Source organism: Pecten maximus, chromosome 10 (genome assembly GCF_902652985.1).
Source record: "Pecten maximus chromosome 10, xPecMax1.1, whole genome shotgun sequence".
NCBI classification, from domain to species: domain Eukaryota; kingdom Metazoa; phylum Mollusca; class Bivalvia; order Pectinida; family Pectinidae; genus Pecten; species Pecten maximus.
In genome coordinates this window covers 35,158,385-35,175,595 of record NC_047024.1, presented here as the reverse complement: position 1 = coordinate 35,175,595, position 17,211 = coordinate 35,158,385, and the positions used below count along the sequence as shown (strand labels likewise).

General features: G+C 36.7%; 1 protein-coding gene across 2 annotated transcripts; it reads left to right on the top strand.

The window, feature by feature from the left end:
* The first annotated feature begins 1,717 nt into the window (after positions 1-1,717).
* Positions 1,718-8,541, top strand: LOC117336395. 2 transcript variants are annotated; one of them, XM_033896898.1, is made up of 6 exons: positions 1,721-1,931; positions 2,138-2,220; positions 3,129-3,242; positions 5,631-5,739; positions 7,034-7,157; positions 7,959-8,541. In XM_033896898.1, exons 2-6 carry the CDS (start codon positions 2,143-2,145, stop codon positions 8,407-8,409), a joined length of 876 nt encoding a protein of 291 aa, XP_033752789.1. In that variant the 5' UTR covers positions 1,721-1,931; positions 2,138-2,142; the 3' UTR covers positions 8,410-8,541. The 2 variants fall into 2 exon arrangements, with proteins under 2 accessions (XP_033752790.1, XP_033752789.1); XM_033896899.1 differs by lacking the exon at positions 2,138-2,220 and having other exon boundaries at positions 1,718-1,931.
* The last annotated feature ends 8,670 nt before the right edge of the window (positions 8,542-17,211 follow it).

The following is a 17,211-nucleotide window of genomic DNA, read 5'->3' as shown; positions in this document are numbered from 1 at the left end:
TGTTATACTGACTGTGTGTAATGTTATACTGACTGTGTGTAATGTTATACTGACTGTGTGTAATGTTATACTGACTGTGTGTAATGTTATACTGACTGTGTGTAATGTTATACTGACTTTGTAATGTTATACTGACTGTGTGTAATGTTATACTGACTGTGTGTAATGTTATACTGACTTTGTAATGTTATACTGACTGTGTAATGTTATACTGACTGTGTAACGTTATACTGACTGTGTAATGTTATACTGACTGTGTAATGTTATATTGACTGTGTGTAACGTTATACTGACTGTGTGTAATGTTATACTGACTGTGTGTAATGTTATACTGACTGTGTGTAATGTTATACTGACTGTGTAATGTTATACTGACTTTGTAATGTTATACTGACTGTGTAACGTTATACTGACTGTGTAATGTTATACTGACTGTGTAATGTTATACTGACTGTGTGTAATGTAATACTGACTGTGTGTAATGTTATACTGACTGTGTGTAATGTTATACTGACTTTGTAATGTTATACTGACTGTGTAACGTTATACTGACTGTGTAATGTTATACTGACTGTGTAATGTTATACTGACTGTGTGTAATGTTATACTGACTGTGTAATGTTTTACTGACTGTGTGTAACGTTATACTGACTGTGTAATGTTATAATGACTGTGTAACGTTATACTGACTGTGCAATGTTATACTGACTGTGTAATGTTATACTGTCTGTGTAATGTTATACTGACTGTTAAATGTAATAATGACTGTAATGTTATACTGACTGTGTGTAATGTTATACTGACTGTGTAATGTTATGATCACTGTGTAACGTTATAATGACTGTGTTTAATGCTATAATGATCCTGTTATAATGACTGAGTGTAAAATTAGAATTACTGTGTGTAATGATATAATGACTATGTGAAATGTATCGTTATCACTATATGTTAAGTTCCGCTAATATGTATTGAATGTGATACTCATCATCAGAAGAATTTTAAGTTACAGTATACTAAAATGGAATAGTATTTAAACCAGTATTATATTATATTCCTATATATACATCCTGCCATATGTACTTGTTATCATATATTTAGACCTTCCTTAATAGTCAGAGAGATTTCTTTTTGAGAATTGAAGGTGACTATTTCCAGAAGTTTTTTTTATATAACAAAACAAATAGATATCACACCTACCTAATGTGTAGTGTATTGTACAGTATAACTAGTTCCTGACCTTTTGATGAATATTTCATTTATATTTCACAATGTGTCCCCCAGGTATCGAAACAATTGCAAACAATTATCTTATCAAAACAGGAGATCAATTGTGTCAGAACTCCTAGGATAAGTTAATATACGAGAAAGTAAAGATCGGGATATACAAGTATTTGTCGTTGTTTACTATCTCAACAAAGGATCGGTTGTAGCTACATTTTGTCAGAAGGTGATCATATGAAACAAGGCATGACATATAGAACGGCAGGAGTGTGGAAAAAAACGACAATCATAAAGAATCTACAGACAAGACTTTATTTGTCTATAGAGATATGATAGTACCTATTTTCGGGACTATCATGTCTTAGTCTGAACCCACTGAACATCATAACGTTGACAGTAGTTCAACATGAACATAAAAAAACGAGACATTCCCAAGAGTAATAATAGGAACGTTAAGTTAAAAAGAGAAAACTAAAAATAGATATCACGATGGTACTGAAGTAAAAGCTTTATGGGATTTCTGTTCTAGTCGCCATGACGTTGATGGCACAAAAAAATCCCAGAAGCTGCACGAGGTTTAAACAGCTAACAACCAGTACATACTTCAATATGAGTTCAGTCGAGATCAACGACCCGTACGATTTAACACGCATATGCACATATACCTAAGCGTGTTACACGTATGTAACCTCCCTGGTGTTAACAAACAGGTAAGCAGTAGCTGCTTTACATTGTTCACGTGCCTCTTTAAATCAAATATATGTCAAACATAAAGTTTCTCTGCACGCTGGCTATAAGTATTAACTTCTATCTGGCATATTGAATGCGTTTATCAGCTATATATCTTCTATCACTATATCATTGTGGTTAGCATTTTACGTCAGTCATACAAATCAAATGGTTATTTTATGTATAGACGAGATGGCAGTGCGGGTACCTGTTAGCGATCTGAGCTGTGTTATTACAATGCTGTCTGGTCACTTGCCCGACTCTATGGCAGTGAGTATAAATCTGTTACATCTTATCAGTAACAGCCACGTGTACCTGGCCTTACATATGATTGTGTATGTATTATGATAAAACTCCACTCTGTCTATCTATCCAGGTGTAAACACTCTTACAGCAAACAAAACATATGACTACAACACACGATGATATTTACAAAAAATAATGGTGTGGGTCCCAACAATTAATAGCTGTGGTACCAGGTACCGAGCTAATGCAGAGGACGGGTCTAGGTATAGAAATAACCAGTGACATCAGGTCAGTAGTTATGTCAGCTCGGTTAAATTTAACATGATAACGAAGCGATCATCTCTTTTTATACCGAAATAAGGCTTCTTCACATTATCTGGAGTAGCAGAGTTCAGAGTTCAGAGTTCACAGTACAGGATCACTCTGTAGGAGACATGTTAAGGAAATGTTCATGTCTACAAAATTGGTTATTTATAGTATATGTTTTCATTTTTCATTATTTCTTTCCAATTTCTATTATCACAGTGTTATATTCTCTATCATAAATAGAAAAAATGATGTACGGCTTTTTTTTTTCGTTCCTGGTTTCTATGTAACTGTGAACATTTAATCTCCAATATTCTTTACATTATAGTAATGTAACGTTTGTTACAGTCCGTCAGAATTTAGATAAACTGCTAAAACTGGTATTCTGTTCCTTTGCAGGACGATCTCTTTTACAATTACACGTAATACTCGTATCTTCTTATAGTAAACCATCTTAAGACGACCTTTGTAGTTAAAGAACGTTAAAGCGAGGACTATTGAATAGCCGGTCTTTGGCATTTCGGGATGTACTTTAATATAATCAATACGTGTCATATTTGTCGTATGGGTAATTAATTGCTAAGAAAAAAACAAAAGCTGAGATTTATATTCTTGTTTTTTGCCAGGTCTACTCCCCGGTGGTGCTAGTGTCACGTGGACTAAGCGGATATGACGTGTTTGTTGACAGGCTTTCGACCATTACTGCTGTGCTGGTGATACCAGATCACGTGGCCTCTCACGTAAATAAGTATGAGAGTGCATTAGCAGCAGAAGAGTGGTGAGAGTAGTGATAAGAACACAAACTGGTAGCGCTGTATTGTCTGGCCATAATTCACAATCTACCCTAATATTTGTTCGGTTTGTCATTGTCACAAATTCACAGTATTGGCTAACGCTACTTGATGCTTTGTGATAAAAACTTAAGAGATTACTAAAGAATTGATCACCGAGGAAATAGTTAATTGTAAGCCTGAGAAATGCAGCAATCATTTGAGGAAACTAGCTAATCCAATGCATCTGTCCTGTGGACATCTAAAGCTCGTGGCGTTTAAAGTTGATTAATTTGACGATGATAACGTTGTTTCAGCAGTTTAATCAGAAGACGACAGATTAATATATTGATTAGTATTGATTGAGTATTTGACCTGTGACGTTTTGAAATTGTACAAAAGACAAAGAAAATATTTGTTGGATACAATAGAGCCAAATTAGTTAAACTGCATCGTAAAGCTTTTTTGTACTTTTATGACTCCTCGCTGATGTTGGGGCCAAACGGATAAGTCAACAGAAATGTCAAAATCTGAATTGGGAGATGTAAAACGCCCTTAATTTCACGATTTTTAATATTGCATTGCAAAAGAACATTAGTGACAGTTTAATTTTTTGGACCGTGTTATATCTCAAATGAATTGAAACGTGGCAAGGGGGCTACGATGCACGTCGGGGACTAAAACACTCACCAGCAGTATCTGCCATCTGCAATCTCAAAGGATTGTACACACCTTTACAGTCCGGAATGCGTACATCAAAGAGAAATCAATATCGATCCGAAATGACAGACAGTTTGACTTAAGTGAGAGTTGATTGATACATTCGGGAGTGTTGTCCTTTGTTAGATTGCCAACAATGTATAAAGTTCATAATGGAGTTCCACTTGAGACCATACCATGATGTACTACATCATCCAGCATACTAAGTGGAGGAAGTCTCATGCTGTTTAAAAGCTCTATATTATCTAGACGTACACAGGCAATAGTCCTTCACGTGAAATTCACATGAAATTCACGTGAAGAAATATTGCCTGTGTATACCAGTTAGACACTGTAATGTCGCTATTAGCGAACCGTGTATCAATCCTAGTAATAGACATCTAACGAAAACACAATTGCTTTGATTAAAAGTACCAACATTGGATCATACCGTCGTTATATCTCCTCCAGATCATTTACAATAAACATGTATATCTGGTAAAGGTAAGAGAACACACAGACTGGTGTATGTTTATACCGATATGTTGTACTAAAGACACAATACAGGTATGTAAAAGATTCACCTTCCTTACACACAGGTAAGTTTTATCATAGGTTATCTAGCTTATTATGGAAACATTAAGACAGAACACCATCATGCAGACCGAACCGAATGTCTAACTGAAATTGATAATACGAAGGCAACATAACGGCAAAACATAGGCGTGACAACTATTGAAAAAGTGCTGTGGCAATAACCCAGGCATTCTGGAGGGCTAGCGTCTTATGCGTTATCAACACAACCATCATGTAAACCTAGGTTAAATCGGGTTTAATGTACATCCTGAAAACAGGAGTGGTGAGAAAGGAACAGATCGAATCTGACCTCATATTCCACAAGAAAGGTTTTTGCCGATGAGATCGAGATAGAGACCGTATACCTTTCCCATTACCGTCAACATGTACCATTCCAACCCTGGGATATAGTTTATTTCCGTCAGCAGTCAGCATTTTATCACGATGTAATTTAAAGCTCTTTGTTTACGAGCACATGTCATTTCTTTTAAGCAATATACCCACACCCTAGTGAATGACCTTTTGAAATATTAATGAAATCTTAACAAGCTTCAATCCAAAATGGCTGCATATTGTTGTTTTTTTTCTGATTTGACAAACTCGCATGAAATGCTTCCAGAGAAATAGGTATCTTCCAACTCAGCAGTCCAATTCCAAGATTCCTGTCAGCCAATTTTTCAGCTCAAAATTGATCATGCACAACTTAGGGACCACGAAAATCTGCATGTTATTTGAAAATGATCCATCTAGTACGTTCTTGGAAAGAGCGATGACTATTCCAAATACAAAAATCAAAGATGACTATCTGCTATTTTGTTTTTGTGACCAGTCTTAAATTGAATAAGCACATCTTCGTCGGACCAAAATTAAGCAAGATCATCGACGTACAATGTACAGTACTTCACTAGAAATAGTGATAACAAGTTAAGGATAACCACGTGGGCGATTGGGGCTGAAATGTTGACCTCAGGCAATGAGCGGCGGTTTCATTAAACGTAATGTTGAGACATATTACTGTTAAAAAGAAACTAAGTTGAGTTTTCATCTTTCGTAGCTAGTACAATAAAAAAAATTATCTTTCAGAGTTCAGACCACGAGAAAAGTGTATTTATTTTCACCGTTCCTGACACCGACATCCAATCATTACTCAACACATCCGGGTTGTTGAAGCATGATCATATCACATTTAACGGTACGTATTCATCAGTATACTATCAGCTATTGTTTTGTTGTAGAAGTTTTATGGATTATCGTTAATAATGTATTGTTAGCCCGCACACTGTGCTTTTCTCCCTTTCATTTTCCCTAGTCTTTTCGCTATGCTGCAGTTCGGTGACAACACAGTGAAAGTTTGTTTCAGACTGGCTGTGAGGGTAATGAAACGGCTACATAAAATGTATTTCTGGACTGAGTAACCACCTACTTAAAATTCACTGGTGATTATCACAATGTCTTCAGGTTTCTTATACTGTGTGATAGATCCGTTAATATCCTGTCTTATTTCCACGTGATCATTTTTAGAGGAAATGCTGCATTTTCTCTGAATTCTCTCGTAACTTCTGTGATAATATCTGTCTACTCATTCAATTTCTCACTGACGTTTTCGGTCCATGTAATTTGCTGTCTCTAATTAAGTGTTACAAATACACATTGACACCATTTCCCTGGCCTGCACCATTTTCTGCTCAGGCTTTATTTCCTTTATGACATATTTTAAAAGATAGTTCCTTCTATAAATATACTGATTACTACACATGCATTACATAATCTCATGCTAACTTGAGATCAACTTTTGTCTAGCGTCATCATTTAAGGAAAATGCATATTTCGCCTCGATTGATGGTATGATGACATGTTTGTGTTTGTTTACATTTTAGACTTTCGGTATTCGTTGACATGGTGTGGTGCGTTTTTGACATGGTCGTAATATGAACTGGACATTACTTGAATTTGACCTAGATTTAATTGACGGGAGTTATCGATGCTCTCATGTTTCATTATTCTTTTAAATTTTAAACTATCATTTGTCCATATTTTGCACTTGCATCATCAATTACCGTTTTCCTGTTCATATTACACAAATGTTCAATGACCGCTATATTTACATATCAAGCTTAACATATCACGGCGTAGGTGTTGTAGTCATCTTGTTGAGTTGTGTTTGTTATGGTTTTCATATTGCGATCAATATCGATATTTATTGCGGTATAATTTTATGTTGTTGAAGACGAAACAAAAAGCCAATTGAATATTCCATTTGAAGTTAGATTATGAATTAACATTATAATAAAATAGTGTTCTCGCAATGCTTGCCATAACAAAATGCATAGAAACTACCATTAGGACAATCGAAATTAAGCGGGATGCTTACAGCGTAACAATCGTTTAAGAATAAGCTAAAATATATGTACGTTTACGGTTTTGCGATGTTGTACTGTATTATTACTTCGATTCTATGTTAAATAGTTAATAAATAACTGTTACAGTAGTATGGAAGGAAACATATGACAAAGTAAGGGACATTCTCTCTCAACGAGGCGTCTCGCCATACACGGAAGTACTCTCCTCTGGAAGTGACGTTTACTACACAGAGAATGTTCCGGATGTTCCGTATGTATATATAAGCTTTAATAGATAATGCTTATTAGTATAACAGCTATTACTCAAGGCTCGCACGATTAACATATCTCGTTCAATGTATCTTAATGCTAACTGGATTACTCTGTACAAATGTGTAATACGTCATACTAGTACTGTATTCTGATGACGTAGCAACAATTTTGCTTCCTTTGATGATTACATACTTTATATAAGAGGTAACATACCTACTGGTCACAACATATATAGGGACGGTTTTAGGACATATTTGTATTATGTTATGAAAAATGTTCATTTTTTTTTTAAATTTTATAATTGGTAATTATCATTTGTTACTGATGAAGTTTCATATAATACATTAATAATGAAACTTTATTCGGTATTTTTGTTATCAAAATGTCACATGGATTCTATCATCTACGACCATACGTGGCTTACTCACCAACAGTTACGATGAATTTACCAACAAATATATTTATCAACCTGCTTTTTGTACTTACTATCATATATTTCTTGACATACATCACGCAATTACTGCAATCAGAGTGATAACTTTCAACTCTGGCAGATTAGCTTGTTTTCTGTTTTAATATGAATTATGTCAGTTTCATGAAAAAAAGACAAAATCGAGTATCGGAAAATATCGGTTATGGATATATTCCTATAGATAATTACTGAACATTCCAAATATGTTTTAAACTCATACAGGTCTTCTGACTATTTTTTTTTTGGACAATATGGTACTTTATTGTAGTACTCTACCCAGCGTTAGAATATTGTTTTAGACAATACATGTATGATTCTTTATTGCAGAACTCTACCAGATGGATTCTCTACCCGGTCCCTCGTCCCAACTGATTATGAATTGATAATTTCTGGAGTGGAGTACAGAAACGCTAATTACGTCAAAAGCGTGAAACGAATCTTGGCAGTTGGTACTGTGAGTGTGGGTGTGGAGGAGGTTAAATCAGGGGAACTGGTCGCCTGGTCGCTACAACAGATATATGGCTACCTGGGGATGACATTCGTCCGACCAGAGTTCAGGAACAAGGGCTTAGGCAAATATGTTACAGCTAGTCTCGCGAGACAGATGATCGACAATAATGGATTCTGTATGGCGGCCATAGGTGGACTGAATTCAATCTCTATAAATATGCACATAAAACTAGGATTCAAACAAATGAATCGCTTATTTTATTCAGGACTATTTCGAGCTAAGCAATCTACATCATATGCTACAGCCGCAATTATGAGCTGTTCTTGAATGTACATTGTCGTTTTATATTGTAAAACATGTCAAATTGCTGTTTCTTTCATCTTAACATCAAATGATATAGAAAGTTTATCTTTAATTATTTTAATCTGATATAAATATAATTGAAAATAAAGTTCTCTACTTTATCTAATCAGCTTTTGTTTACTTAATATCTCCTTGCGACGATGTCAGGGAGAAGCGGCTAATCCTGGCATGCGACGGGATTTTATCGCTTGTGATGCCTTGTTGTTTTATATATATTTTTTTCTTTTTTTTTTTAGTTCCAGACAAACATATACATCAATACTCTCTTAATTACGTACGTGTAATCAATTTTTATGAATACTCATATTTTAAATCTACTATTACATTCTTAATTATTGGGCAGTACAGTGTATGTAGAATTGAAACAATCAACAAATGAATATATTGACTGGAGCTAATTGAAAAATGGGATTGGGGGATAGTTTGGATAAAAAGTAGAAGCTGATTTAGAAAAGGAAATACAAAGATAAGAGAGAAAGAAACATAAGAGGAAGGAGATAAGAAGGAACGAGATTTCCGACGAAAGCAAAGGCAATTTCTGAAAGGGTGACAAAAAATAACTGACTATTGCTAATAAAACATTGTTGTTTTAGATTTGATTCAATGCGACAATGACCAACATAGACAAATCTATCCTGGGCCATTATTTGGTCGTTATTGTACATAGAAGTATCTTTACACTCTACGAGAAGACACGTCTATCAGGACTTGCATCAGGGCTCTTAATGGACGTAGGTACAATGTATTACACCAATGGCGAAATAAATTACCGGGTATATATAGACGTATATTAACCACTGTTGTTGGGCCCGATGGTAGCACACGAGGGGTTATTTGTTACACCATGTCTTGAAAATCAGCATCTGCTGGCTCGTTCAACGTAAGATCGATTGGTAAAAAAAAAATTATTGCTATTATGTTCCTAAGATAGTGTGTAAATATATCTTTTAACTCTGACTCACTTTTGACATTTAGCTTCCACCTGTGTGTGTGTTCCGTTACATACTGAGGTCATCAAAAGTATATATAGATCGTTTTTTAACTGAGCACTAAATGCGATGCAAGAGGAAATATTACTGGTCCATTTCGAAGTCACTTTGATTTTACAGGGAATATGACGTGTTAATGTGCTTTCGACACGATATTTATGTGAAATTGGTTTGCCCCGTGTAAATGGGTAAGTCGTATGAACGCATGTCGGTTCGTATGAACGCATGTCGGTTCGTATGAACGCATGTCGGTCCTGAATTTATCACACAAATCGACTCGACTGGCCATGAAGGTGTTATAAACCAATTTACACGCCATACATCACGTGAAAAACAAACTACAACAAGCACAAAAACACCACATTCATTCTGATCAGCGTTGAATGCTATGTTCCAAATTTTGACCTCATCGTTATTGTTTAATGATAAAATGTAAAACCACCGAAATAATTACAAAAACATTTTGGTATATTTTTCGGGTAACTAATTACGCGAATTCAGCGACCTCATGAAAAAACAAAAACAGATAAAAAAAAAACAAAGAAAAAAAACAACAAAAAAAACCGTAATATTAGCTAGGGTCGGTGACTTGCATGTACTAAAAATCATCAGTAATTCAATTTTAAATTAGATTATTTATATCTATGACACTAATCCAGAAATGGTAAGCTGCATGTCTGTAGCTTTAATGTACAAGTTTTAATATCGATTATAAAGTATCTTAAATACACATTTCCCCCAAAAAACGGTTCGAAAAAAGGGAAATCGGACTGTACCAATTACCAGATTTCAACTACATGTTATTTGAAAATAATTATTTCCTTTTCATGTTAATGCTTCTATATCAATTAAAGAATTGTGTGAGGAATGTAAATGGCCTATACACTGTGTGTCATGTGATGTAAAAACTAGTTCTTAGTTAGACTTTGTACTTGTCTCAGTCAGATTGCCGTTATAGATAATTAGTTATGTAACTTACTACCATGCATTACTATCATCTACGATCATGATGGCCAGCCATGTTAAACAGAACATTCCCTAACGGATACTCGACAGTAAATACCATTCCCACTCATTATATTTTATAAACCTGGTTATATATACCCACAACAGAAATAATAGGAGTGGGGAGTATTTTTGTAATCCTGTACCTTAAACATTTAGTATAAACCGTAGTTTATTTCATAAACATAAAACCACAATATACAATGAATCTTTTATTGCAAACAATGAAAAGGAATCTAAAAACAAGGTGTTAAAATCACACTATCAATACATTTCAGTCACTGAACTAGAAGAAAAAAATACAACTATTGCATTAATTGAAGGTTATCGATTGATGAGAAACACGTTTATTATTTCTAATAAAACTGTATCATATTTTCGAATACGTCAATATCAATCATGTCACTTCAGTCACCTTCTGAATGTTTCATCTGTGTGCAAGATTTCAATGTACAAATAGCTAGACAAGTGTCTCGAGAGAACAAATAGCCACACAGGTGTCTCGAGAGGACAAATAGCCACACAGGTGTCTCAAGAGAACAAATAGCCACACAGGTGTCTCGAGAGGACAAATAGCCACACAGGTGTCTCAAGAGGACAAATAGCCACACAGGTGTCTCAAGAGAACAAATAGTCACACAGGTGTCTCGAGAGGACAAATAGCTAGACATGTGTCTCGAGAGGACACATATGTAGACATGTGTCTCGAGGGAACAAATAGACACACAGGTGTCTCGAGAGGACAAATAGCTAGACATGTGTCTCGAGAGAACATATATGTAGACATGTGTCTCGAGGGAACAAATAGACACACAGGTGTCTCGAGAGGACAAAAAGCTAGACATGTGTCTCGAGAGAACAAATAGCCACACAGGTGTCTCGAGAGGACAAATAGCTAGACATGTGTCTCGAGAGAACAAATAGCCACACAGGTGTCTCGAGAGGACAAATAGCTAGACATGTGTCTCGAGAGAACATATATGTAGACATGTGTCTCGAGGGAACAAATAGACACACAGGTGTCTCGAGAGGACAAAAAGCTAGACATGTGTCTCGAGAAAACAAATAGCCACACGGGTGTCTCGAAAGGACAGATAGCTAGACATGTGTCTCGAGAAAACAAATAGCCACACGGGTCTCTCGAGAGGACAAATAGCTAGACTTGTGTCTCGAGAACACAAATAGCCACACGGGTGTCTCGAGAGGACAAATAGCTAGACATATGTCTCGAGAGAACAAATAGCTAGACAGGTGTCTCGAGAGAACAAATAGCCACACAGGTGTCTCGAGAGGACAAATAGCTAGACATATGTCTCGAGAGGACAAATAGCTAGACATGTGTCTCGATGGAACAAATAGCCAGACATGTGTCTCGAGAGGATAAATAGCCAATCATGTGTCTCGAGTGAACAAATAGCCAGACATGTGTCTCGAGAGAACAAATAGCCGGACATTTGTTTCGAGAGGACAAATAGCTAGACATGTGTCTCGAGAGAACAAATAGCCAGACAATTGTCTCGAGAGAACAAATAGCCAGACATGTGTATCAAGAGAACAAATAGCCAGACATGTGTATCGAGAGACCAAAAAAGCCAGACATGTGTCTCAAGAGAACAAATAGCCATACAGGTGTCTCCAGAGCACAAATAGACGCACAGGTGTCTCCAGAGAACAAATAGCCAGGTATGTGTCTCGAGAGGACAAATAGCCAGACATAGTGTCTCGAGAGAACAAATAGCTGGACATGTATCTCAAGAGGACAAATAGCCAGACAGGTGTCTCGAGAGGACAAATAGCCAGACAGGTGTCTCGAGAGAACAAATAGCCAGACATGTATCTCGAGAGGACAAATAGCAACACATGTATCTCGAGAGGACAAATAGCCAGACAGGTGTCTCGAGAGGACAAATAGCCAGACATGTATCTCGAGAGGACAAATAGCCAGACATGTGTCTCGAGAGGACAAATAGCCACACAGGTGTCTCGAGAGGACAAATAGCCAGACAGGTGTCTCGAGAGGACAAATAGCCAGACATGTGTCTCGAGAGGACAAATAGCCAGACAGGTGTCTCGAGAGGACAAATAGCCAGACAGGTGTCTCGAGAGAACAAATAGCCAGACATGTGTCTCGAGAGGACAAATAGCCAGACATGTGTCTCGAGAGGACAAATAGCCAGACAGGTGTCTCGAGAGGACAAATAGCCAGACAGGTGTCTCGAGAGGAACAAATAGCCAGACATGTGTCTCGAGAGGACAAATAGCCAGACATGTGTCTCGAGAGGACAAATAGCCAGACATGTGTCTCGAGAGGACAAATAGCAGACAGTTTCGAGGACAAATAGCCAGACAGGTGTCTCGAGAGGACAAATAGCTGGACATGTGTCTCGAGAGGACAAATAGCTAGACATGTATCTCGAGAGGACAAATAGCCAGACAGGTGTCTCGAGAGGACAAATAGCTAGACATGTGTCTCGAGAGGACAAATAGCTAGACATGTATCTCGAGAGGACAAATAGCCAGACAGGTGTCTCGAGAGGACAAATAGCTAGACATGTGTCTCGAGAGGACAAATAGCCAGACAGGTGTCTCGAGAGGACAAATAGCTGGACATGTATTTCGAGAGGACAAATAGCTAGACATGTATCTCGAGAGGACAAATAGCCAGGTATGTGTCTCGAGAGGACAAATAGCCAGACAGGTGTCTCGAGAGGACAAATAGCCAGGTATGTGTCTCGAGAGGACAAATAGCCAGACAGGTGTCTCGAGAGGACAAATAGCCAGGTATGTGTTTCGAAACTTTCACCAACTGAAGAACTTTCATAAATATCCGAATTACAAATGATGTAAAAGTAGGAAGATGATAATTCTGTATCACATTTGTGCCGTAATAAGTGGAGAACAATCCAATTAGCAGTCGATTTGAATGGGTATTTTGATAGTTTTGACTTAACACAATTACATTAAAATCACCAATAATCACCAGTAATCAGGAGACCTCAGTAATACACTGTATATGCAATCTATAGAACGAGAGATATGATTCCACCCAGAAATGAGTTCAGGGGTCTACAGAATCTACCGTACAATACGGATTTGTTTTCAAAGAACAGTTTTATCTATATACATTATAAAGTCGGGTATTCTAAATCTACTTTCCTTTTAACCGATATATTATCTTTAACATACACAGTTATGCCTCCATCTGACTTGTCCTCCCTACAGTAAAAACATAAGGTTAAAAAAGCCCGGAAATGTCAAATCATCATTTAAATCGTCAGATACTCTGACAACGTAACTATGTCATTAAGACTTTTGGTTCAATCTTAAAACTTAATACGTGCAAAAAGTACTTTTTTGTCAAACACCGATAAAGCTATAAGGTGGTTGATTTAAAATGAATAAATATTCGAGGCGGAAGATGAGAGCGGGTCAAGAGTTTTTGACATCACATACAAGAATAGTGAAATAATTACAAGTATTGTCGTCAAATGTGTTGCACTTAAAAAAATAACCGTAAACAAATTAATATGTGTAGCTTATGTCCATTTATACATTTTTTTTATTGGTAAAATGTTATATTTGCCCGAAAAAATGAATTGTAACCAACTACGAAACAGCTCCAATATTATTGAATTTTTAAAATTCGAAAACGTCTGACTTCATATCGCACTAGAAAATAGAATATTTCTCAATAAGATTATGATGTCCACTATAAAATTCCACCTTAGTCTTCATTAAATTGGGTCGTGATAGTACAAACACGCCCATGGTATGGAATCAACATGTCAACACCGTAGGTAGGGGACGCAGACATGCTACTCTCTAGAAATTGGAAATTGAAATTGAAATTAATTTAAATTATCACGCTTATCATAGAGCTTAGTTGTAGGTTGTCCCTGGTGTAAAGACCAAGATAAGACATGCGTGTTGAAGAGTCTGTAGTGTCCTTTATTTTAAATTTTTAGGGGTATGTCTCATTGTCCTGGCCAATAAAGGCTATTATTTTAAAAGGAAAACAATACATCGTCAATATATAGAGGATCTGTCATGAGTTTCCCTTCATATTAGATTTATGATACGAGTTTTGAATTTTTTATTTTTGCGAGCCTCTGGCGAGCAAAAATAAAAAATTCTAAACGAGTATCATAAATCTAATATGAAGGGAAACGAATGACAGATTCTTTTTATCATATGACGTTTTCTTTCATCGTTCCCCATCAAAAACTGATTCTCTCTTTTGCCTTGAATCGTCACATCTCAACCAAATCACCCGAACCTTCGAAGTAGGTCAATTATACCGACGAGAGAAGAAATAGTTCTAACACAACTGACTCTTGAAAAGGATTCATTTTATTAAATACACATCTCAAAACAAAATTTCAGCATTTTTTCATTTAATCTATAATAGATAAATTGTCCTTGGTGTTTGAAACAATGACGAAAATATTTTAGTTTGAAAGTACATGGGCGACTGTTTTTGATGTGACGAAGCCGTGACGTCACTTGGCGCGATAATGGAGGCTTCGTTGTACAAATGTCTATTCGCTGTCGCTGTCGTACAGAACCATTGTACGGCGCCTTTTCACTGCTTTGTGTTTATCCTCGTCCTCGCGGGAGTTTATGGAGATGTGAAATGTTCCACCGTGAATATTCCCACTGAACATTGTGTTCAGACTGCCGTGAAAAGCGACGTTGGATACCGATTTGTTGGCAGTGTTGTTTGTGTTGACATTACACGTGTTTGTCGACGACAGTGTCAGCATGTTATTCTGAGTAACCGTTGAAGGCAAGTTGTAACAAACTACATTGCCGTTTTTCATGAGGATTTTATTAAATAATGTTATTATTTGTTTATTTGAAAAGAATCTAGACTAGATATGTCTCATCGGACAACGCAACCGCAATTTTCTATCGCCTGTATCGGAGTTAAAATATGTTGCTAGGGATCATAAAATAGATGTTTGCTAGGCCTAATTAACATCTTATAGTATAAATATAATTAAAAAAACTTAGGCTGTGTACATCTAGGATTTTATCTTTGATTGTACAACATGTTCTGTTAATACTAATAGACCGATTTGTCGTTCAGTTGATTTTTTTTCAAAGTTTACAAGCACTAGTCGCCATTTTTACGAGTCGTAGTAAAAAGAAGTAGGTCGTTCCCACGCGTATGAATACAGTTCTCACGGAACCAGCCAATCAGCGTACGTAGGCTAGCGAAAGGTGTTATTACACTGGTGTCATAAAGAAAATTTACGTGATGGGTTTATGACACCGTATATAACGGTAGTCATATGATAAATCTTAATATGAATTAGATGAACTATTTTCCTGTTATGACAAGCTCTTCAATATAATCAGCCTCGTCAAAAGAGTAAGTATCTGTATTTCTTCTGGGCTCTTATAACGCCGTTAACCTGTCTGGAAAAGACAGCTCTTATTACAAGATTGGTCCGTTTTTGTATTATTTAACGTCCTATCAACAGCTATGGTCATTTAAGGACGGCCCTCCCCAAAACAATTTATTGCAATATCGATTGGACACACCCTGTAGAATTTCAAATAAATGACATATTCTTTAACATCTTACAAAGACCTTTCAACTAAGTTGCATGATAAGCGTAATGATTTCATCATCTTTATTTTTGATTTTTCCATTTCCAGATAGTAGCCTTCCTCCTTTTCCTACCTATGATTTTCACATATACGTGTTGATTCAATATCCAACGGGGGCCGCGGTGGCCGAGTGGTTAAGGTGTCCCGACACTTTGTCACTAGCCCTCCACCTCTGGGTTGCGAGTTCGAAACCTACGTGGGGCAGTTGCCAGGTACTGACTGTAGGCCGGTGGTTTTTCACCGGGTACTCAGGCTTTCCTCCACCTCCAAAACCTGGCACATCCTTAAATCACCCTGGTTGTTAATAGGACGTTAAACAAAAACAAAACAAACCAATCAATATCCAACGACATTCCGTGATAGATATTGATTACTGACTCAAAAATATAACATTCGTGTATCGAGAGACACGGGACAGTTTAATGGACGACATCATGTCAAAATATTCTATTTCCTTTTGCGATATGAGGTGATTTGGTTATGCATTGTTTATCGCCCCTGTGTGCGAAATGTATGCATATAGTGTAGATTGTGTGTTTTGGGAGGCTTCGGATTTTTCGCGTGATAGCACGAAATGATGTCGATTTTACAGTGCTATCTCACTGAAGCATACTGCCGAAGACATCAAGCAGAACACAACGGGCGAACCGGTCGTCCCACTCTTTAAATGTTGAGCGTTAAGCAGGAGTAGAATGTTAAGTGGTCAACTGCGCTACCACGTGGGCTTTTAGTGGTACTCCGATATCCTTCCACAATGAGACCCTCGTGCGCTTCCATCGAGCCAAAAGGCGTGATTGATATAAGTTGACATAACTTTTTTCACAATTCTTCTAAAATATGCCTAACGATCATTCAATGGGACAGAAAGTACCATTCTTACACCCTATATGTAGGGCACCTCATTACAAGAGAAAAGGAGGGTTCGTAAGTAAGTTCGAAACAGGTAATTATTGTTTTGATACGGTACATTTAATTAACTAACGATTGTTAGAGATTTATTAAAATCCTTCTTCCAAATCCACAATGAATTAATTCCACATTCGGAGTTTCCCAGTGCCTCCTAACCTGACCTAATAGCACTAAGAATGGTAGTATGAAGTTAACGTTCATTAAATGGTATCCAGAAAAATTGCAGTATTCCAGAATGATAAGCCAG

Excerpts from the sequence above, each read along its gene's own strand:
- LOC117336395 (XM_033896898.1), top strand. The coding sequence starts at position 2,143 with ATGGCAGTGCGGGTACCTGTTAGCGATCTGAGCTGTGTTATTACAATG. Across the intron at positions 3,243-5,630 it reads CAGATCACGTGGCCTCTCAC|AGTTCAGACCACGAGAAAAG; the intron begins GTAAATAAGTAT and ends ATTATCTTTCAG. Across the intron at positions 5,740-7,033 it reads TGATCATATCACATTTAACG|TAGTATGGAAGGAAACATAT; the intron begins GTACGTATTCAT and ends TAACTGTTACAG.